This window comes from Aulonocara stuartgranti (genome assembly GCF_965226115.1).
Source record: "Aulonocara stuartgranti genome assembly, chromosome: 22".
Taxonomy (NCBI): domain Eukaryota; kingdom Metazoa; phylum Chordata; class Actinopteri; order Cichliformes; family Cichlidae; genus Aulonocara; species Aulonocara stuartgranti.
This window is the reverse complement of record NC_138957.1, coordinates 23,789,628-23,811,974: the sequence shown is the minus strand read 5'-3', so window position 1 is coordinate 23,811,974 and position 22,347 is coordinate 23,789,628. Positions and strand designations below refer to the sequence as shown.

At 40.5% G+C, this 22,347-nt stretch overlaps 2 protein-coding genes and 1 long non-coding RNA gene across 3 annotated transcripts in view; 1 reads left to right on the top strand and 2 right to left on the bottom strand.

Moving 5' to 3' along the window:
- Positions 1 to 27: 27 nt before the first annotated feature.
- On the bottom strand, positions 28 to 7,075 carry psmd4a (proteasome 26S subunit ubiquitin receptor, non-ATPase 4a). Its single transcript, XM_082520895.1, has 10 exons — positions 6,898 to 7,075; positions 6,182 to 6,322; positions 3,817 to 3,931; positions 3,624 to 3,710; positions 3,422 to 3,490; positions 3,049 to 3,264; positions 2,168 to 2,276; positions 1,942 to 2,073; positions 1,704 to 1,756; positions 28 to 620 (listed from the first exon to the last, which is right to left on the bottom strand). Exons 1-10 carry the CDS (start codon positions 6,921 to 6,923, stop codon positions 450 to 452), a joined length of 1,119 nt encoding a protein of 372 aa, XP_082377021.1. The 5' UTR covers positions 6,924 to 7,075; the 3' UTR covers positions 28 to 449.
- Positions 3,920 to 22,347, top strand: part of LOC309698449 — a 27,059-nt gene continuing 8,631 nt past the window's right edge. The window contains exon 1 of the long non-coding RNA XR_014274103.1: positions 3,920 to 3,988. This is a non-coding gene — a long non-coding RNA (uncharacterized lncRNA). The remainder of the gene's footprint in view (positions 3,989 to 22,347) is intronic.
- pip5k1aa (phosphatidylinositol-4-phosphate 5-kinase, type I, alpha, a) overlaps positions 8,028 to 22,347 on the bottom strand; it is a 16,809-nt gene continuing 2,489 nt past the window's right edge. The window contains exons 3-16 of the mRNA XM_082520894.1: positions 19,381 to 19,415; positions 19,075 to 19,158; positions 16,986 to 17,116; positions 16,720 to 16,837; positions 15,809 to 15,961; positions 14,650 to 14,949; positions 14,319 to 14,515; positions 14,137 to 14,220; positions 13,450 to 13,498; positions 13,281 to 13,365; positions 13,024 to 13,194; positions 12,674 to 12,860; positions 11,702 to 11,786; positions 8,028 to 11,608 (exon numbers count right to left, since the gene is read on the bottom strand). Coding sequence (XP_082377020.1) covers positions 11,603 to 11,608; positions 11,702 to 11,786; positions 12,674 to 12,860; positions 13,024 to 13,194; positions 13,281 to 13,365; positions 13,450 to 13,498; positions 14,137 to 14,220; positions 14,319 to 14,515; positions 14,650 to 14,949; positions 15,809 to 15,961; positions 16,720 to 16,837; positions 16,986 to 17,116; positions 19,075 to 19,158; positions 19,381 to 19,415 — 1,685 coding nt within the window. The 3' untranslated portion in view covers positions 8,028 to 11,602. The remainder of the gene's footprint in view (positions 11,609 to 11,701; positions 11,787 to 12,673; positions 12,861 to 13,023; positions 13,195 to 13,280; positions 13,366 to 13,449; positions 13,499 to 14,136; positions 14,221 to 14,318; positions 14,516 to 14,649; positions 14,950 to 15,808; positions 15,962 to 16,719; positions 16,838 to 16,985; positions 17,117 to 19,074; positions 19,159 to 19,380; positions 19,416 to 22,347) is intronic.

Below are 22,347 nucleotides of genomic sequence, written 5' to 3'. Positions count from 1 at the left end.
TGCAGAAGTGTCACCACACCACAAACACATGTTTAGACAGTTTTTATTGCAAAAGAAACCCACAAAGACATGACAGGAGTGTGGCTAACTGTTTGGTTTCAAAGCCTGCCACCACAAAAAAAAGAAGAAAAAAAATCTGTGGCGAGAATTATCATTAATTGTTATAACCATGTAGAGAAATGTAGAGTGAAGGGTGCACAAGGCAATTTGAGAATGGACCATTATTATATTTTAATAGCATCAGTTTCTTTGTGGGCATATTAAACACTACATAGTTATTCAGTACTGCAGTATTTTCTTCTATATTGGTGCCTCTGAGTGTCTCGACAGAGAAGGATAGTAATAAATGTCTGAGTGCTGTCATGCAGGGCGATGCATCAGCATTCTTGTCATACATGTAGGAAATCCTGCATTAGTCTGCAATTGTTCATGTTTCTCTATTTCATTCCTCATTTCTTCTTCTCTTCATCCTTTTTGCCGTCTGGCTTGTTTCCCGTCTGGGAGGCCAGGGAACCCATGGCGTTGCGGATGGCCTCGTTGTTGGGGTCGACACCCGGCAGGTTCTCCAAGACGCTCTGAAGGAACTCTGGGTCTTGCATCACGTCATAGTCATCTTCCTCCTGTTCAGTTAAGATACAGCATATATTATACACAGCTGCTATATGGAAGTTTGATTCTGCCACTAAAATTAAAAATGCACTGAATGTGATGTTTTGCAGGGAAACCACAGGTCCTGACATATATTCAGATGCTACTTTTACACATTCCACTTAAACCCCTGAATGATGTCACAGGACCAAAAAGGACCCGAAAGGATTAATTACCAGCCCCACAGAATATCTACAGGGGTCCTGTGTTGTTTTGGTGGGATGAGAATGATTGGGCGTTGGTCCTTAGCAGAGCTTTGCAGACAGTTATCTACATGTTGTAGCTGTGCACTCTCACCAGGGGGCAGTGTCAATGATATGTATGACAGCTAGTCTGTGGGCCACTGTTTCACTATCTATTTCATAGCGTCATCACCACCAGGCTGCCCGCTGCTGGTTATTTGAAGCTTTTTGTGCAGTCACAGATCTACAGAAACTGATAGAAGCACAGGCATTTCACTTCACACACTGTCAGGATGTGGTTTTAATGTTGTGGCTCATCGGTGACCACTGTATGTATGGTTTTAGCACCATTTTGTCACCTAGAACTTTGCCAGCTCATCTAGTCCGCATGTTGTCTTATCATCTGAAGAACAGTTTGCCACGATGACACCATGCTCATACAAATGAACACCATTTAAAATAGCAAACTATTCAAAAAGACACAGGAAATACAATTTGATGCTTAAAGATGCTGAGTACATTCAGGTCCATCTCACTATTGTTAAACTTGATAGATGGATATTTATTACTGAAAGGCAAGTGCCTCCTTATATTTAATATCTGCTAGATTGAACCCCGACTATTCAGAAACAAGCTACTTTCTTATGAAATCATTCCTCCTTCAGGTTATTAATTTAATACGTTTTATTCGTATCGAGTCTTTGAAAGGGCTCCAGCTGTTACGTCGGTTCACATTATGTGTGCTGGAATAACTCGAAATATTTCCTTCCTTTATTACTTTATGAAAAGTCCACAAAGCATGATGATTTCACATCCAACACTCAAAAATAACAGTTGCCTTAAAGCTCAATTTAAATCATTACGATGACTCACCTTGGCTGATTCAGCTGTGTCCATGGGGGCTCCTGTGTCCATTTCACCATACTCTGTTCACAAATAAGAGGATAGTTATGCTTTATGTTCAATAATAATAATAATAATAATAATAATAATGGATTGCATTTATATAACGCTTTTCGGGACCCCTCAAAGCGCTTTACAATACCACTATTCATTCACTCTCACATTCATACGAGTTAAAACAAATACACTGATCATAAGTGGAAGTTACCTCCTCCAGCAAGAGACATCTGCATGGCGTAGGCTATCTGCTCCTCCTCGGTCATGCTGCTGAAGTCAGGAAGCACTGCTGCACCACTCTCAGGCTGAGATACTGACATCTTCAGTAAAGCCTCCTCTGATTCTGCGTTTAAAAAGAACACTTGGTTAAATTCTAATGTACTGTAATAATTTTTATCTCAAAGGTGAAAATAACGATCTGTGAATTCTGCAGTCACCATCTGCGCTGGGTGTGGGCACGCCTGCCTCGGCCGCAGAAGCGGCAGCAGCTCTGCGGGCCTCTTCCTCCTGCCTCTGTCGCTGCTCCTCCATTGATACACGCAGGGCCTAAAGCAGGGGCAGCACGGTGAGATAAAAAGGCACAGGATGGACTCAGTCCACAGGACAGGAACAAGAAAGTCACTTTTTAAAATTTGTGGCAAAGCCACAGAGTACTTGAAATATGACTGAAGTCATGTAAAAGAATGAGTACTCTGTTTCATGTATCTGGCACAAGGGCAAGATATAGATATAAGAAAGGAAACTGTGGAGATAGTCGTCAAGTTGTTATGCAGGAAATAGTTTAAAACAACCTGCTTTTATTAACCTTAGACACGCAAGTTTCCAAAAGAGGCAGCATCGAAAATAACACCATTAATAATTTATTTCCTAAATAAACAAATGAACTAGTGTAGAAGAGCTGTCCTTTACATTTTTGGCCTCATGATTATCAGCTTTTATAAAGATGATGTCACTGATATTAAAAGTCACATTCCTTTACTGCCATTTTAAAGACTGCTTTGGAGCGTCACACCCATTCTCTACACGTCCATCAGTTGTGCCAATAGCCACATCTGTTCTCTAGTTATGGAAGACCAAATTATTATCAAATATGAATAAGGTTCTCCTGCTGGTGTGTGTTATGGTCTTTGTATTTACAGTGGTAGTGGGAAATAAACTCCCCAGTGTTGCTCACAAGCAGCAGTAGCTCTGTCAGCATAGGCAGGCTTTGAGTTGAGTATCTGAAAGGATTTTTAATTTTCTCCTTTTCCATGCAACTATTTTGGCACATAATATACCACATTATCAGCTTCTCAACCCACCTCCCTATATTGCTTACCAAGGCTAGCTCTGGATCAGCACTGGGATCCACCCCAAACTCAAAGTCGCTTGCACCGAGACCCATCATAGAGCCTCCTTCCCCGGCCAGGATGGGAGAGGACAGCAGAGCATCAGCCAGACTGGGTCCTGGAGGGACTGTGACCAGGTGGGAGCCCGTCCCCTCCTTCCCATTTAGAGTATTTATAAAAGCAGTCAGCTTCTCTGTGTTCGCCTCCTGAACAAATAGTTGGAGACAGTTTGTTTAGATATAGAAGCACCAGATATGGAAATGAAAACAAAACAATACAAAAAAAAAAAAGAAAAATGTTGGTAGGCTTTAATGCATCTCGTTTTATAGCTCTGATATGGAAGATTATCCAACAATGTCTCACCTCCTCTCCAAAGTTAATAATATCCACATTCACTTTCTCCTTTTTCAAGCGCTTTGCCATCTTCACAAGCTGAAGAATCGGTAGATTAGGACAACAGCAGGCGGAGAAATATGCACAAACACATGAGTGCGCAGAGAGCAGGAGACATTACACCTTTTGCATATAATGTGTAGTTAAAGAACATTTAACAAAAGGTCCTCACATCTTTTTCATTATCCTCCACAGGACTCCCAACAAAGGCAATGATCCTCATCTTGTGGTTTTTTCCTTGTCTGTGCTTTAGGGCCAGCTAAAGAGGGAAAGGATAAAATTATGGATCATAAACTGCCATAAACTGTTTTTTGTTTTTTTTTGTTTTGTTTTTAACCAGTTACTGCAGTTTACAGGTTACACACATGAGCGACTCGGATGCCTGTGCAGAAGCAAATCTTTCCTCTGGGCTGGACAGCGTGGAGTTTGGACAGGATACGGCCAGTATCCGGAGTCAGTGTGGTCAGGACTTCACAGTTACTGCAAGAAAACATACAAAAACCCAGGAGTCAACACCTTCAGTTGTTACCTTAACAGGTAATTAAATCTGACACACAATTTAATACACAACACTGTCAAATGAGTTTGTGCCAATTCCAAATAATCCCAGTAAAGTACACATTTAACAAATTAACAATTGGTTAATATTAATATTAAAATACTAAATATTAATTAGAATTAGCTCTGTCAAAGCAGTGTGGTGTACTAAAGAGCAGCTTTCATAAATAGCAGGTCAGACTGGTGGTTAAAGGAAGTGCTCCTCATTTAGAAACCATATGGTTTGATCGTTTTGATGTTGTGCAAATGTCTGTTTACATTAACCACGGGTTGGAAAAGAGCTAGCACAGCTCATGTAACACCTGCTTATCTTTTGTAAAAATGCTTATGGTTAACCAGCAAACAGTATTAAACCTCAGACCCAGCAGCAACAGGCCAGAGGTCTGAGCTATGAAGTAGGATTTTGTGTTATCCAGGTAACATCGGGGTTTTCAGTACTACAAAGATGGACCACTTACTTACTGGGTAACTTATGAGATGAGATAGCCTTTATTTGTCAGTTGCAGGTCTTTTGCCCACAACCGAGATGACAGACCTTGCCGACCGTACATACAATACAAACATCACATTGGGGAGACAGGTCAGGCCAGGTAGCGAGGAAAAAAAAACATTGAAATGCACAGATATCAACACACCATAACACAATAAACACAGACAGCAACATGGGAAAGTGTTCCAGTGTGTACATCTGATCTGGGACTGCTGCAATCTTTCTACTGCGCCTCCAGCTGACCCAATGTCCACATCATGGGGGAGGTAAGCGTTGGAGGTGGCGTTGGATCCGGGGTAGGGAGGGTGATGCGTCGGTGAGTGCTTATCAGTATCAGTATATGTATGTGTGTGCGTGTCCATAGTTCAGCTGAGACAGTGTCCTTCGCCCTGCCAGGCTAAGTAAACAGTCTTCCAGCCAACCCAGGTGGCCTTGTAGGGAATGGGAAGGAACAGACTCAACACAGTCGTTATCAGGGAGTTGTTGTTCGGCTCCAGCCTTGAGCTGGCGCCAAAGGGGTAGCCGGGTTATGATGGAGAATTTCAAGCTGTTTTTTAACACTCCGACACTGGTCTCTCAGTCTCCCGTTAATAGCTGCGAGCTTCTCCGTGATGTTATTAGCCGTCGATTTTGTGGTCTTGTCACTCTTTTTGCTCACCTAGCAGATTCTGAGACCTCACGACCGCAGCCAACTGATCCGAGGTGTAATCCAGCTCCGCCCAGAGATGTTGTTCTGAGTTGATTCTTTCCTGATGTAATCCAACATACATACGCTCAAAGGTGTTATTCTGAGCATTCACTGCAGTCGTAAGTGCCTCCAAGCTCTTAACCATGCTGCCTTCAGTGAGCCCTTTCTGAGAAGTCGCACCTGTTGTTCCAATCCCAGCGGGCAGCCTTGTGGGGGTTTGAACAGCCGGTTCCGCTCTCTTAATTCTCCGATAAGCCAGGGCCAAGCCAGCTCCGATCAGCAAGAACCCTGTTATCATGGTTCCGAATATGTAGATATCTTCAGCGTCCTCGATCGACAGTCCCGCCAGGCACACGATCCTCTGCCACCCGTCCATCGTGTATCCGGCAGGGAAAGTCCCTCCAGGGCACTCGGGTTCTCCCGAGCCCAGACTTCTCGTTGTTAAAGTGTGTCAATAGCAAATCTTCTGCAAATCTAACCTGCTCCGGAGTAGGTCGGGTTCAAGATTAAAGAACAACAAGTATAAATCATCACCACTACTCCAGAAAATAGCATCAGCATTCCTGGAAGATCGTTGGACTTCTTTACACAGATTGTGTAAGGGCCTTAAGTTTTTTTTTTAATAGCATCTAAAGTCTAAATCAGCCAGTCTGTTGCCAGTACACTTATCAATAACTGATTGGTCAGACGCTGCCAAAAACCACTCTTGCGTTAACTTATGGAGAGAATAACACTCTTCGTGTGACCTCTTATCCTGACTGTTAGGATAAGTGAATCCAGATAACGGAAATCTACCCTGGGTATGTTCAACTTGTTTTGTACAGGCCTTAGCTGTCACAGCCTCTACACAAAGATAACAAATGCACTTCTTTATTTAGAAGGAAGTCATTGCACTGCATCCTCTGAAGACAGCCATCATCAGTAACCATGTACGATTTAATGAAGTGTTATGACTTTAGCCACATAATTGTTTAATGAAGAGAGAACGGCTTACTTTGCCATAGTGATGAGGCCCACGTTGTTTTCTGGATTGCTGCGTGTTTTGGAGTGGCAGACAATGTTGACAGCATCCTGCTGAGCCTGTAGCCTCGTTGGCAGGAAGTCTCCATTTCTCATGTACTCGCTGTTGTCCACACTGAAGAGGAAACAGCACTTTAATGTGTACTCCATCACAAAGCTTAAGAGTTAGTAAGCGTTCACGTAATTCATTATCAGCCATAACCTACATTGGCCGAATGGGTAGTATAATATATTCACCGGGAGAAGCAATAAACAAAAGTTTAGCCGCTATAAAGCGTAACAGGGTAAAAACAGTCACAGCTAGCACGGCTTGCTAACGTTAGCGAGAGGTGACTCTACATATGCCGCTGGAAAACAATCAAGTAACCGCTGGTGTCAGTTAATAATTTAGGCAGAAAACACCAAAGTGTAGCCAGCGACATTCTGGAAATTAAGTCTCGTGGCTTGCAGGTAAATAAAGACTTTAATAAGACCTCAAATCAAGGCTAACTTTAGCTACAATGACTCAGCCGGTCGATATTGCGTTAGCCGGCCCACAATCAACTGTGCATTATCAGCCTGGCTGGCAGCGACATTTACCCCATATGCAGCTCGGTGAGCCCCCTTATAAAGTAACTTACTGGTACACCTCCATATGAACCGCTAACGGGTTTATAAACACACACAAAAATACATTTGTAGAGTTCTTACCAGACCATAGTACTTTCAAGCACCATTTTGGAAACTTCTTGTTGCTTTCTGTCGTAATCCAACAAGCTCACAGATTATTGGACGACGGTTGAACAAAGCGAAATATGATTGGGCAAGTCTTGTCTCCTTCAGGTTGTAGAGAGCTAGAGAGTATAATTAGAGCTGGTCTTTACTATTTAGAAGTTCTTTGGGGAGGGGGAACTGGTTTAATAAGAATTAAACTAGTTCATACAGGTTTACCCCCGAAACATTTTCTTCGTCAAACCATTTATAGGCTTTGTCTTCAGTAATAACCTATAGATTAACTCATTTATCACCCCCGAATCATCTTTTCTTTTCGGCTGGTGCCTTTAGGGGTCGCCATCATCTATTCCTTGCATCTGTCACACCAGTCTTCTGCATGTCCTCATTCACTACATTTATGAATCTCTTCTGAGGTCTTCCTCTTTCCCTCCAAATTCAGCGTCTTTTGTCCAGTATATCCGCTGTCCCTCCTCTACATATCCGAAATATCACAGCCTTGCCTCTCTAACCTTGTCTCCAAATCGCTCGATCCAGCTGTCCCGCATATGTATTCATTTTTAATCTTGTCCCTTCTGGTCACTGCTAATGAAACTTTTAACATCTTTAGATATGTCAGCTCTAATTTCAGCTCCATCTTTGCCAGCAACTCCAAATCATACATCATAGCAGGTCCCACAATCTTGCAAACCTTCAAGTTCCTTCTTGCTGCTCTCCTTCTTTCACAAATCAGTCTTTATACTCAGTTCTACCCACGCCACCCTGCCTGCACTCTCTTCATCTCTCTTGTGCACTCACCTTCACTGTAGCGTCCCTCTCATTCACAGTCATGTTTAATAATCTGAACGAATACAATTATTTCCCAACTGGCCACCACAGCAGATGAATGCACATGTTTATTCTAAACAGTTCAGAGTAGGAAAAAAATACAGGATGATTTAAAACAGTTACAGCAGGAGGCTTTAAAAAAAAGTTTCATGTCTTCAATTCAGGTTTGCCATGCTGGAGCAAGCAATTTTCAATCCACCACAATTACAAATAAACATTAGAGAGACCAGAGTAATACATACATTATATAACGCTGTAATAAATAGGGCTACGTGTGCATCTGTTTGGAACCATTAAGACTTTTATTGTCGGGACAGGGCATCACCTCAGAGTTTGGTTTAACAGACAAGTGAATTAAATAATCTACAAATGCGGTTTGCCTTTATATAATTCCTCCTGGTGGGAAAATTGTCAACTGGTTTAAATTATTGCACAGTTTTTTCACTGAAATATGCGGTGTAAACAAAAAAGCATCCCTTAAGTTACAGTTTTCTTATATCCTTATATGCAGCTCAGCATTTTTAGACATCAAATACTTGGGAAGTATTTGCAGTTTAACATGAGCCAAACATAACGCCAAGTTAAGACATTGTACATGAGAGTAAAAACATTTTGTTTTGTGTTTTACAGTAAATACAAAGTCTACACATCTCTGTTAATATGCCAGGTTTTTGTGATATATAAAAATAAATAAAATAAAAAAAATTAGATTGTTTTTCTATCTTCAGTGCGACCTATAACTACACAGTTTAACTAAAACATAAACTGAAAACATAAGTGTTGACAACCTCGGATAACTGCAATCAAATTTATGTTAAGTAGTCTGCACACACCTGCCATCTTTTGATCAAAATCACATATAATTCAGATGTTCTAGTGAGATGTTCCTGATATTTACATAGCTGCATCTTAAAGTCATAGCCATTATTGTCAAATGAATGACATTATTGAAAGGTATCAATCAGGAGAGGGCATTAAATGTACCACAAAACACAGTGAAGACAGTCATGAACACGTGGAGAATATTTGGCAGTGGGACTGCAAAGACTGGACATCACTCTAAAATTTATGAAGAGACCAGAAGAAATGTGGTCATCTGGCAAGTAGTCTTCATGAGTCTGGGCTATGTGGTAGGGTAGGGTGGTAAAACAGAAGCCTTTTCTCACTTCCAAACATCCAAGCCTGGCTACATTTTTCAGCATTTTTCTACAGGTTGACCTAAAGGGGGCTGTGCAGAGGAGACACCCTCACAGTCTGTTAGATTTGGAGTGCTTTTTGCAAAGAAGAAAGTTGAGATGTACTCCCCCTAAAAGACTTCTGTATGCTCCAACAAACTATAAGTTTTAGTTCCACTGTACAGGTTATAGATCGCATTAAAAGGTGGAAAAAAAACCCTGCAAATATCTTGGTATAATTTTACGTTAACATCAGCAAATCCTGGCATTTTAACAGAGGTGTGTAAGCTCTTTATCTCCACTGTAGCTTATGAAAAGGTAGGCTAGCGTCCACCTTTACACATCAGGCAGTCATCACCATTTAACTAATGAAAAAATAGCAGTTAAACCATAATAGGTACCCCTCAGTTTTCAGTCTCACTACTCTTAGCTTTACCTAACAAAATCAAATTAACCCTGGATTTACAGGTCCTGCTGAGAGGTTTACAATCATAAGACAACATCAACAGATCAATATCAGAATTTAATAAGAGGTCGAGGGAAATGCTAAAGCCTGTGGGAAATTGCACCAACAAGTTATATTAAGATTGTAATAAATATAGACAAAAAATATTAGTAGCAATTGGGAAATGCTGAATGCATGAGTAAAAAGCGAATGGACAGGAATGCATAATGATAAAATAACCAAAGACAGCACATCATAAATCAGTTAGAAAGTATATAGAAGTCGTCATATATAGTTGCAGTTTTATTTAGTTTGCTTCTGCCAGCAAATAAATGTAAATAGTGGAAAAGAAAATGCAGTACCACCAATGATTATAGTTCAGATATTCAGCAGCCAAAGCTCCTACCAACTCTATATTACTCACTTTCTTTTTTTTTTGCACATCCTGCCCTTGTTTTCAGTGGCCACAAAGACCGAAAACAACAATAACACTTAAGTAGGTCCAACTATTCCACCACACATTTTGAAACGTTCATTTAGAAAAGTTTCCTGTGCTGTTAGATGTGAAAAATAAAATCACTTAAAAACTAACACAATCAATTAAAAACAAACACAAAAATCCCACACAAAGTACAGGTGACAGTCATGTCTGAATTTAGAAGTAGATGCTTTCTTTGCGCAAGATGCACATCAGCAACTTGTAAACTGCTGCAGCTCCGCAACTCCATGACAGCGAGGGTTTGTTTCAGGTGTTATGCTGGTCAACGATGCTGTTCTTGTCACAAAAGCGCAACAGCATTATACCAACAGTGCACACTGTGCTGGTGTGCACTGTGTCCTGTGAAGCAGCACAAACACCCTCCAAATATATCACAAAGTTAAACACACAACTCTCTTAACACAGGATTTTCACAAAAGTTGAACTATATTGAGAGCTACTATTATAATCTAAATTGGAAAGGTCAGACTTACTGCAGGACAGCTAAAGGCCACATTAGCTTCAGCTAGGCGTAAACCACAGTGTTGAGAAAAAAAAAGAAAAGAAAAATAGGAGTCTATTATTCTGGAGAAAAACAAAACAAGGCAAATTACATGCAACAGTAATTTTTCATTTGTGCTGGCAGTATATATGTATATATATTTTAAAAAAAAAACTTACTGCAACTTTACTAGTACAATATTAATTTCAATGTCCCAACTTATTACAAAAACATAGTGATTGTACCAGTTTGTACTAATGCCACAACATGCTCTTTGGTTACCTAAAGTGGTTAGGTTTAGTGTGATTCTCCTATTTCTGTTTTTCTTGCATATATAACACAAGCTTCTCTTTGCCGGTTTGGTCCGTGACACCGAAGCTGACTAACTCATTAGTTTTGCTACCGAGTACCAGTATCGGTCTCATTTGAATACAAGCCAGTCGTATAAAAAGAAAACATTTAAAATAACCTTCTGGCCTGAATATCACAGGTGATATTTAAGATTCACAGTCTGTAAAAGCACTCCAGGTCCACGGGAATACTTGGGTAAATAAAAAGCACAAGCTGAAGGTCTTTCGTCCTGCATGATTTGCATTCAGAGTAAGCTTTTAAAAATCAGAAGCTTACAATGCATGAATACAGTAATTTCTTTAAAAACTAAGACTTTATTTAAAACTCTGTTCTCAATCCTCATCATAAGGCTTTCCGTCAAAGCAGGTAGCACAAACACTACTCTAGACTTGGACCTTTGGGTGGGCGGCAGGCACACAGAAAAATCTGCATGAAGACGTGCTACAGCCATTTGGTCAAAAAAAAAAAAGAAGAAGAAGAGAGAAGCAATAAAAATAAAATAAAATAATAATAATCCCAAAAAGGACAATGACGTATATAGCCAGGCCTGAATGAAGAATCTCAGTTCTTCAATAAGGCAACATTTCCACACTAAATGCTTAACTGAGCCAAAAATGATCATTGGTTGTGACTACAGGCACTTCTCCTATGGGTTTAATAATAGTGTTCAATAACTACAGCATTACCGTGTCTGCAGTTACTAGTGTTGCGACACAACCGCCCAGTTACATTATCATATTGTGCAAAAAAAACAAAGACAACAAACATTTCATATCCCTCTTGGTCCAGGAGATGCACTGCGTAATTTTTTTTTTGTAAGTTCTGGTACCTCAAATCATACCAAGGGAGTTATAAGATTTCAGGAAGGCTCAGAACATCCTTCAAGTCATTCTTTTTCCTCACATCTACACCTGCAAACCAAGTGAAAGAGTATTAGTTTTAAAAAAAGTTCAAATACGAGTAAATATTTTGATAGCAGAACCTGAGGTTTGAAATCAACTTACTGAGCAGCTGCTTACACACGGGACTACGTCGCTGAGTGAGATTGCTTCCTCAGCACCACTTTCTTCAAGAGTCCTAGACTGAGCCCTGAAAACAACAGGAGAGTCATGAGGATGCATTTGAACCTTAACACAGTACGAGGCACTGGTTGTGGAGGTGAAAATATTAACAGAATATACACTGCATTTTTTACAGAAAGCTTTATGAGCTAATTCGACGCTTGTTTCCATGCCTAGAATCCTGTGCTGCTTTGGGAAAATGTTGACTTTCCTGAAGTTCTGGTTAAGGCACATTTTTGTCTTCTGAGAAGGCCTCACTTCCAATCTGTGCATCAATGGGTCATTCATTTATTCCTAAGTTGATTTGCATTCCACTTTTCAAAGTGTTTCACAACTTGAACAAAAGCCACACATTAACCAAAGGATCACACGTTCATTCCAACATACACACTTCCATACACGCAAAAACAAAATACTGAAGAACACATCATGTGAAAGCTGACCTATCTAAAAAGGAGTTTAAAAATGTAGGCCTCTAATACAGCCTGAAAGAAGCACTGCATTTCGGATCACTTTAAATGGGAGAAGTAGAAGATTTCTTACTTCAGAGAAGGATATATAAAGTTCTGTTTTAGGTGAAACTAAGTGTTTCATCTTTAAAGACATTTTTGTTTGAATATGTTATTACTGTGTTGTTGTTGAACTTTGTTTTGTTTCTGGTATTTTGTCCAGCTCTTGTGGTGATTCAAATACACCAGCAGGTGTGTGCACTTTATATCCAAAGCAGAACATTTAGTAGATGATTACAAGTTACTTCTGGTACTACCATATTCAGTTAGTGTAATTAGACATTAATCAATGCATTCAGATAACACTGGTGTGTTGTAGGAAAATGTGTGTGTCTGTGTGTACTGTCATAAAAGTGACAGGTGGATCGTTAATACACAAACTATTACACTATATGTCCCCTCTTACCCCTTGGGGGTGCTGTCTTCCTCGTTTTGCTTGTTCGAAGATTCTCCCCGAGTGTTAGACTGAAGACGACTTGCTGGTAAAAATCTGGGGCTTCCCAAGGAGGAGATGGCAGTTTCAACAGCGCTAGCAACAGGGTTGCGTGGAGGAATGGTATCTGGGAGGAGGTCAGGACGACCTGCGAGCATAACTGGCGAGAGGGGACAAAAACGGTTTATTGCTGTGTTGAAAAAGAAGCATCTCCCATAGTGGTACATGTAAGAAGACTAAATGTTTGCAGCTGTCATGAAAAATATGAAACATAAATAGTTCCCCATAGAGAAGTTAAAGCTTCTGTGCTCTTTCATCCTCACTTTTGTCTGCTTCGCTGTCCTCTCTGGTGTCTGAACTGGCTTGATGTTGGAGCAAAGGACTCTGGGCGGTGCTGCTGCTGCTGGCTTGGGTCATCAGAGAAGGTCCAGAGCCAGCCGCTCTTTTCACAGGACCGGCTCCTGCACGGCGCTTCTTAGACGGGGAGGTCTTCACTAGATACGAGACAGAGAAACTTTGAGTCTGTGCAGTAACACTGGTGTGACAGAGTCATGTTCAGACGGAGACAACATAAACTTACATGCATTCTTTCTAAACACTGTGTTGCACATAAACTTCTGAAATCGCTCGGCATAGAAACCCGGTCTGTGCACTGATACAGTGTCCTGAAAAAAAGAAATAAAACAAGTTAAAATCTGTATTGTTAAATCATTGCAACCAAACTAGCTAGTACTAGTAAGGGTCCTTACCCCATCATGAACCAGAGCCTTCCAGGAGTGTTCAAGCTTCTTTGCCAATCTGAAAAAACACACACACACTCTGACTTGATGGTAAATGGTAACTAGACTGGTTCTTATATAGAACTTTTTCTACTCTAACTGCTCAATGCAGCTTGCCTCATTTACCCATTCGTCCAAGCACTACTTTTTCCCCCCTCTATGCTTTTCATAAAATTTAGATCCTCAAACAGAAGTATTTTCTTATCACACGCTCACTGTAGAAACATTTGAAAGTGCCCTTGTAGTTTTATCTGGATGCTGAAATCCTGTTTACTCATGTCATGTGAACTCTATTTTGGATGTTGGCCACACGTGTCCACAGTGGAACAAAGAAGATCATATTTTAGTCACCACAGGTGGCGTCATGGTTACATGTTGGCAGAGATTTTCCAGTATAGATAACGTTTATTTGCACAGTTTCTAAATAAAGTAACAAAGATTCATTGCCTCACTGACCGACCGTAGTCATTCTCTACTGTCCGCTCTGACCTTTAGTGTAAAACGTCAGGTTAGCTAACGAGACAGTGTACCGGGGTTTAACACTTGATACGGTCCCTGAACGCATTCTGAACAGACAAAGACGGAAGCTGCTGCTTTCCTGTTCATGTGCTTCTTTTGTTATGTGAGCTCAATGAGGACAATAAAGTGAATTATTACCTATAAGACTGAAGAATGTCAATAATACCGATGTACACCAGCAGCCTCTCGCCTTTCGAGTTTCGTGCAGGGATTCCTCCCGTTCTGCAAACAAAAACACCTTTAGTCTTCTGTAATTCTTCTCAGACAGAAACTGGTGGGACAAGCCTGCTCGATACGATCACAGACACTCCGTCACTCACCTGTCCTCGGTTTCCATGGATCCCATGCGTCCCACCTCTGCTTGAATGGCCTCTATAGCCGTGCTGTACAGAGCCTTTTGAACTTGACCCTTTGCCCCAGCCCCCGCCTCCTCGTTGGCCTGCTCCTGACAGGCCTGATCTACGTTATGAATTCCCACCAGAAGGCTGTAATCCATAATCTTGAAACTCTGCAGGAGCTGGATGGAAATTAAGGAACATGAGTACTATAAGATCAGGAGGACATTTAGAGGGAAGACATTTTACTTATTCTATCTAAACCAATTCCAACACTGTTATTATTCTGGTAGCCTCATGTTTTCACAGTTCTCACCAAGCAGTCTCTCTGGAGGGTCTTGCAAAGAGCATTGTACTTATCAGCGTCCAACGAGAGCCCTTCAGGCATGTCCTGGATGAAATCCAGGTCCTTATATGTGGGTACAGCCTTTTCTCTTTCTTTAGCCGAGGCTCGTCGCTTGTAGGTAGAGCCCTTTAGATCATACTTGAGGTGCATTCGTACTGCACTAGGAAGCAGATTATTCATGACTGCAATGCGGATGTTTTTACCAGCTGATTGGACGCAATACAGCCCATAAAACTTTGGTAATAAGGTCCGCTTGTTCTGGTTCAGGTTCTAAGGCAGAAAGAAAAATAGTAGAAGGAAGAAATATGGACAAAATGAAAAGAAACATCAGTATCAGCGTCACCAAAAGTTAAATGAATGGTTGACTTAAGTAAACTGATAAAAAAAGAAGGCAGATGTGCCAGAGCAAAAGTAAACTCAGTCAGTAACAAGCATGTCGAGTGCTTTAAATGAAAACCAGACTAACTAGTTGAGAGAGACTTTAAAGACAAACAAAGCATTTTAGCAGCTCAAGAAAACAAAGTAGGAACAATATTTGACTGCAGAGTGTTACTTCAGTAACTGTAAATACGGCCTCATAGTTCCCGTCTTGCACCAACCCATTTGGCTGCATTTTACATCCATGGCTATCCAGATGTGACCTTTGATATTTTGCCTCAAGACAAAATGACAGCTTCTGATTTTATTGTGTTAGTTGACATGTTTTGTAAAGTCACAGTACCAAATCTAATCATGTCGTCCTTCAATCCAAAGAAACATATCTGCAAAATTTCTCAGGACACTCCTATTGTGAAATTTTACTAGAATGCAACAATTAACACACGTGAGGTGAAAGCTGATCTTTGGCCGTTAAATTCTAATCAGTTCCTTGAGTTAAAGTTGATAATGAATAAAATTCCCAGAAGGAGTACCAAGGGATATCATGATAATAATCGTAGGTGGAGTACATGAGGACAACATAAAAACATAATGCCCACAGCTATGGCAGTTGCAGACTAACAAAACAACTGCAGATTAGTTTTAAAGGTAGCAAAGCGTCGCTGTAAAAGCGCCACTGATATCCAAGACCTTGCATTTGATAGTGATAACAGGATGATGATTAGGACATTTTGTGACCATCAAATCATACCATGAAGTATCCAGGCAGCAGTTTCTGCAGAAATTCTGCCTCTTTGTGCTGCACCGTCTTGATGATATACTCATCATCTCTAGAGACGTAGAACAAAGATCCACTCGCCCCGGAGTTGGACAGCTCGATCAGCGACTCGTTACACAGAGAATACTATAAACACAACATAAAAAAACGGTCTTTACACATGTGATTAAAAGCAAAAAAACACAATCTTATTGCTACATTTTACACATGAATGCTGACTGAAGCCATGTTCTCACTACAAAGCATACAGAGTTTGGTTTGGGCGAGAGGCAGGACCTGGAGGGAGCATGCAGGAGGCAGAAAACATGAAATATCCAAATATCTCCAATATCTGTCAGTCTAAAAAAAGTTTAAATATACATTTAATCAATGTGATATCTTAATAGAGGCCAAAGAAGTGCAATTTCAACAACAGGTCTCCGTTTTTCTACATGATAATGAAATACTGCTGTAGTAAATTAAAGAAATCTGTCAGCATGCTTCTTTAGGCTTAAACTGTAAGAAGTAAACGTGTAAAATTACAGATATCTATAATTGAATTTTCTTTGGTGTAGTATGAATGATGATGGGAGAGGTCTTGATCAGTAGGAAAAGCTGTAAAACTTGTAAATATACAGTTGAAAATTATGCCCTCTTTCACATTTTTTCAAAATCGGCGGTCCAAATTGGAATTGTCACCAGTCCAATTCTGGCCCCCAGCCTTACATTTGACACCCCTACTTTAAAACCGTAAGAACAGCATCTCCACTCCTCTCCTGTGTCAATACTCCATTATTCACACTTCCCTAGTCACAGTTACTCAAACACTCCTTTTTCCCCAAAAGTGAACTGCTCTCTTTCCTCAGAAATATTTTGGACAACAATTGGTGATTATACAAGAATACCATGTAGTCATCGGGCCGGATGCCAAACATCTCTCTGAAGTAGCGGAAGGCCATCGGGGCGTATGTTTTGAACCTGAAGTCTCCATAGTGGTGTGCCGGTGTCAGGTTACTACCCTCACTGCAGGTCACAAACAGAGGAGCACAAGATTATTTTCCACACAGCTTCAAAGTAGGCTTGCAGAAGTAAAATATCCTGATCCTGTCTGCACACAGGGCAGACACACATTTCATTTCCTTTACAAACTAATTCATCGTTACAAACTGACCAGGGGAAGAAGATGCTCTCCACCACCTCAAAGTCCTGCAGCAGCACATCTCTTTCAGGTTTTTGACTTAAGCTGCCTATCGTGTGCGTGATGCCTAACTGGATAGCACCTTTCAGAGCTGATGATGTTGTCTGGAAGAAAGGAAACTTACATGTATCAAATGCAACAAATGCATTTCAAAGTGAATACTTCAAGAAATTAAGTGGCATAGGGACTTGCAAGCTTTGGCAGGTGGGAGACACTTTTTTTCCAGACATTTCACTAAAGATTAATAGATAGGTTAACTCAAAAGGTTCACCAAACAGAGCCCATGTTTACTGTTAGGTGGGGTGGTGGTGATGGTACAAACACACTCAACATTCAACATTCAGCTGAGAGGCAAATCTCTACTGGGACCAATGTTCAGTTTGCTTTCATTTTCACTTGCTATGTGGTCAGGTATAAATGTAAAGCCTACAATGGTTTAAAAAGGAGGAAAATATTCCGGTTTGGTTCAAATGTACTCTAAACAGTGTGAAGTACCACCACAGCAACAAGTGCCAGCACAAGTGCACATTTTACAAGTGCTATTAGTGGCTGCATTTTCAAGTCCACCATTTATGCTTTTTCATATGCATGGTTACAGTGGTTGTTGCTTCTATTAAACATGTACAAAGCTTCAGCTTCCTTTAACCTGACATCCCTAATACCGTATGTTCATATCAAGCTTGTCTGTGAGCACAGTAGCCCACCCACCTGCCGTTCAAGCATGCTGTTTAGGAAAGGAGGCCAATAAGAAGGGAGTCGGCTAAAGGAAGAAAGAAGGAAGTTTAGGCATTAGTCACACAGGCCTTGACTGGTTAATGACCCATCTGGAAACCTCTAGTCACTTGGAAAACTGTGTATACCCCGACAGGTTGAAGAGCGGTTGCTGAATGTCGCATGGTGAACTCACTTGCAAAGAAGATGCTGCACCAAAAACCTCTTTGTGACTGCTTTGCTCACCTGGAGTTGGCACAGAGGAAACCAGCTTGTCTGCAAATACTTGCTATTTAGTTGAAAGAAGTGCAACACAAGCTGGAAACGGAGACTATTTGTCTTAAAAGTAAAAGTCATCCAAACAAAGCAAGTCACGAATGGTCTCCGTTTCCATTTTGCACTTTTCGCAGTTTCACTCCCAATTAGCGAGCAGTTTGTAAGGGTTTGCGCACAAGATGGTGCCGTCCATGCAAAAATGACCAAAGCAATCGGAAAGATGCTTGTGTTGCAGCCCTGCATACATTTTTGCAACCAAAGTGACTTCAAGCAAACTCCAGCAACAGCCCACAGATTACACACACTTTCCTTGTGACCGGTAGTTGCCAGGGGTCACTGACCAGTGTCTTGGCCTATGCGAATTGGGAAACTTCACCTTCACACCAACTTCCCAGCAGCTGGCAGCAGCCTCCAGTAAACCAGTTGGGTAATACTCACAAACAGGTACTTCATTACCTTTTCTATTGGTCTAGGCCTGTCTGACTGGGGCCTTAAACAGTGTGTTTCAAACAGTGAATGAACAAACGGCTGTTCCAAGGTCCATTATAGGATAAAATAGGGTTATCTTAAAATATGGAACACTGTTTTGGTGGACTTCACAAATTGTAGGAAATGTAACTATAGCTCCCAACAGCCTGTAGAAACACCCTGTGGGTGTCAAGTTCAACTGAATAATCACAAAGAAGTCCCACAATGAGGTTTGAAGAGAGGGAAAAGACACAGAGCACTTGCGTTATAAGGATTTCCAGATTATGAACACTAGCAGTAAGCGGAGAGCACTTATTCAAGAAGGCAGGACAGATTAGATCATATGTGTGGGTGATGAAGGGTTAAGCTAATGGCAATAAAAAGAGACTGCTGTGCGTTTCACAGGCCAGAATAGTGAGCAGCAGACAAACCAAGGCACAGATTTATAAATTTTGAGATTACACTACTATCACTATTTTACAAGCCAAATAATTCATTAACTCATCAAGAGAACAATTGGAAGAGGAAAAGATAATGAAAGTTTTTGTAAGATGCAGCTCTACAGAGTGAAAAAATGTGCTTAAGTCTGCAATGGCTGATCCCCAACCTTCTTGTACGTCGTCTCCCCAGTGGGATCGATCCCACGATGCCCGATTTTTTTCAAAGCCTGAGATGTGCTAGCACTTGGACCCTGTCAGTATAAACATGGCACAAAACAGAATTACAAGAGGAAAAGAACTCATTGTAAGTGCAGGAACATGTAATATTCTCACGATTCAAACAGGAAGGCACAAATGACCTGTCAGCAGAATACGGGCTAATCCCAAACTGTTTATGGGGAAAGAAATGTGCAATTCCTAACTGACCGAGACAGATTTTCAGTTTCTTCCCCACAAATTCCCTCATTTCTCACCTCAGCTGAAGCATTTTTTCGAGACCCATTCAAGTCTGGAATCAGAAAGAAAGACATAATGTTACACAGGAAATTACACACACACACACACACACACACACACACACACACACACACAGGACAGGAAATGAGCAGATAAGGCAAACAGTTATTACAGTGGATGCAGTAATGTCAAACAACACAGACGGAAACAGCTTCTACCATTCCCTAACGCTGAAAATAGAGAGTGCAGCTGAACATGCAGACACACCTCAAACATTACCTCTGAAAGAAGACAGTTTCCTCCAGAACTGACTCTGCAGGTCTTTGTGTGCAATGGAAGGAATTAGATAAGGATGCTATTAAAGTGAGTTCATACAAAGCCGGTGAATTTCCTGATGTGTATTACACTGTAATATTACTGGTGTTTGAACTTAATGACACTTAGCTTCCGTTCATCTTTAAGGAAACACACTTGTGAAAGTGACACAACATCATGATGTCTGCAATTCACTTTCCTTTAAACATTTATTATGTATATTACAGCACCATTTCCAAAACAGCTGGGACACTGTGTTGACACAAAAATTTTTTGTTTTTTTTAAACAAATATGTTAATTCTGAATTTGATTAACGCAACAAATATCAACAAGGTTCAGGCAACATCACCAGACGACTGTAATAAGGAAGATGACTGGCCATTAATTTGCAGAACTAAAGCTGGGGAGGGGTTTGCCAATATTTCTAATCTACACAAGAAGCAATATTAAATGCCTGTCATCTTCAATGCTCAGACAGCAATGCAATAAAGGCAAGCACAATCCTGTTGTGAACAACCCTCATAAAAATCATTATCAGTGTACACAACTGCTGTATCCACAAATAAAACTAAGACAACAAACACATTTATTTTAAATCCAGAAAGGTTTTTGCTTGCTCTAGGCCTGAGCTCAAAACTGACTATTGAGAGTTTCTCCAGCATGTCAAACATTTTGGAGCTTTTTGGCTTTCAGTTAAAGGAAATTTGCCAGGACTGTGATAGTAGAACCAATAAAAATAATAATAATGATGATGATTATGTCAAAGGTATGAAATCTATAATAAAACACACAAGACTGGAGACTTAAGCACCAACAAAACCAGACGGAGTTCCTCATGCAAGTCACTCCACCATCAAGAACCCCGAACAGCAAACACTCAATCACCTTTCATGTTTAAGCATGAGGTGGGGCCAGTTAACAGGCTTCTATACAGGGACAGCAGTTGCAGTATGTTTAAATGTAATGCACGTGACCTTGGTTATTAAAACGCATTTAAATACACTAACTTCGCTTGGGTTTATAAGTCTGGCTGCTGCATTTTGAACAATCAAAAGACTGTACAATGATTTGTGATTGATACCTGCTAAAATAATTACAATAATCCAAATGAGAGGAAATAAAAGCAAGAATGATAGTCTTAGTGCCACTAAAACTGAGTATCGATCTTGTGATATTCCAAAAATGGTAGAAGCACTGGGAGACACTTCTCAAAACTGAGGCTAGAATCAACTAAGAAAAGAGCTGATGCTTGGATCCACCTTATTTGACCAATAATAAACAACTTCTCTAAGCTTCATTTTTTTTTAATAGCACACATCTATTTTTGATTTCAGTTAAACAATTTGTAAGAATGGCAAAGTTTGTGGGTACTTTTTATAAGATTTCATTTACTCTAACTTTGTTTGTGAAATGGCCAAAACCAACAGGAAAATACTCAGACCTCTCTTGACTAGAGCTGGGCGATATGAGATTTTTTCATATCACGATATGTTTTTTTCATTTCAGGCGATAACGATATCTATCACGATATAAGCCAAATAACTATATTTGTAAGATTTAAATGTGCCGTTGCTCACAAGTAAAATGTGAAATAATCAGCAGCTTGTTTTTATTTAAATATTTATTTCCCATAATAAGTTCAACAGGGTAAATGTACTTAAGGAACATGAGACTTTTTCAGATAAATAAAGGCAAATATTGCAAACTACACAAAAGGCAGCCGCTAAAGCGTTTAAGTTTCAAAATAGAACAAATGAAACAGACTAAATTGTCAATTCCACTTAGAAACAAAATATTAATTCTAAAAATAAATCTTAGTTTGTTTTACAGAAGAACAGACAAAACTGACTAACTTTTGTCAATATCAAATAAACTGAGAACTAAAAGGAAATTCTCAATCTCTCCTTGTTGTATAGCTGAGCTTTTCAAACAGTTTTAACAGTTACTTTAGTCTGACAAAAGCCGAATGACGAATTAGCGCTTCCAGTCAGAGACTGAGGCTACGTCCACAAGTACACGGGTATTTTTGAAAACTGAGATTTTCCGTTTTCGTTTTAAAAAATAATCCCGTCCACACATAAAGGCAGAAATGAAGGAAAACGCTGCTATGAACATGCCAAAGCAGCAGGTGGCGCTAGATTCCTAACCGTGCCGAAATGTTGGCCAATCAGAAGTCTAGAAGCCTCGGTGGGAAAAAGTAAACAAAGCTGGGGCATAGAAGCAGAACCGAGTCGTATGTGTGGAGGGACAGTAACTGTGTGTATATGTAAGCATTTAAACACTGCAGAGAGTAGAATTAACAGTAACAGTATTGTAGAAATTCATTTCACCGAAACAATAACGTGGCGCACAGTGTGACGCATGCTCCAGTTTATTGTATTTCCAGACTTGCTTTCGGCACAATTTACAGTGCATGCTACTCTGTTTTTTGTCAGACTTGAAATAGCCGAAATACCTTCACACTACGGAACTTCTATGGCTCTTCCGTTTGACAATCTCTCCGGCATTGGAACCATCATCTGTTTTCTCTTCGGTCACGCTCGGTTGATTTTTCTAGTCGGCACACTCATTTCCTCCATTACCCGCTGGCTGCTTCCCAAACAAACACACGTGCGGCTTGGCACTTGTGCTGTACGTAACAAGCCACGCGACGTGACGCTGCGGCTGT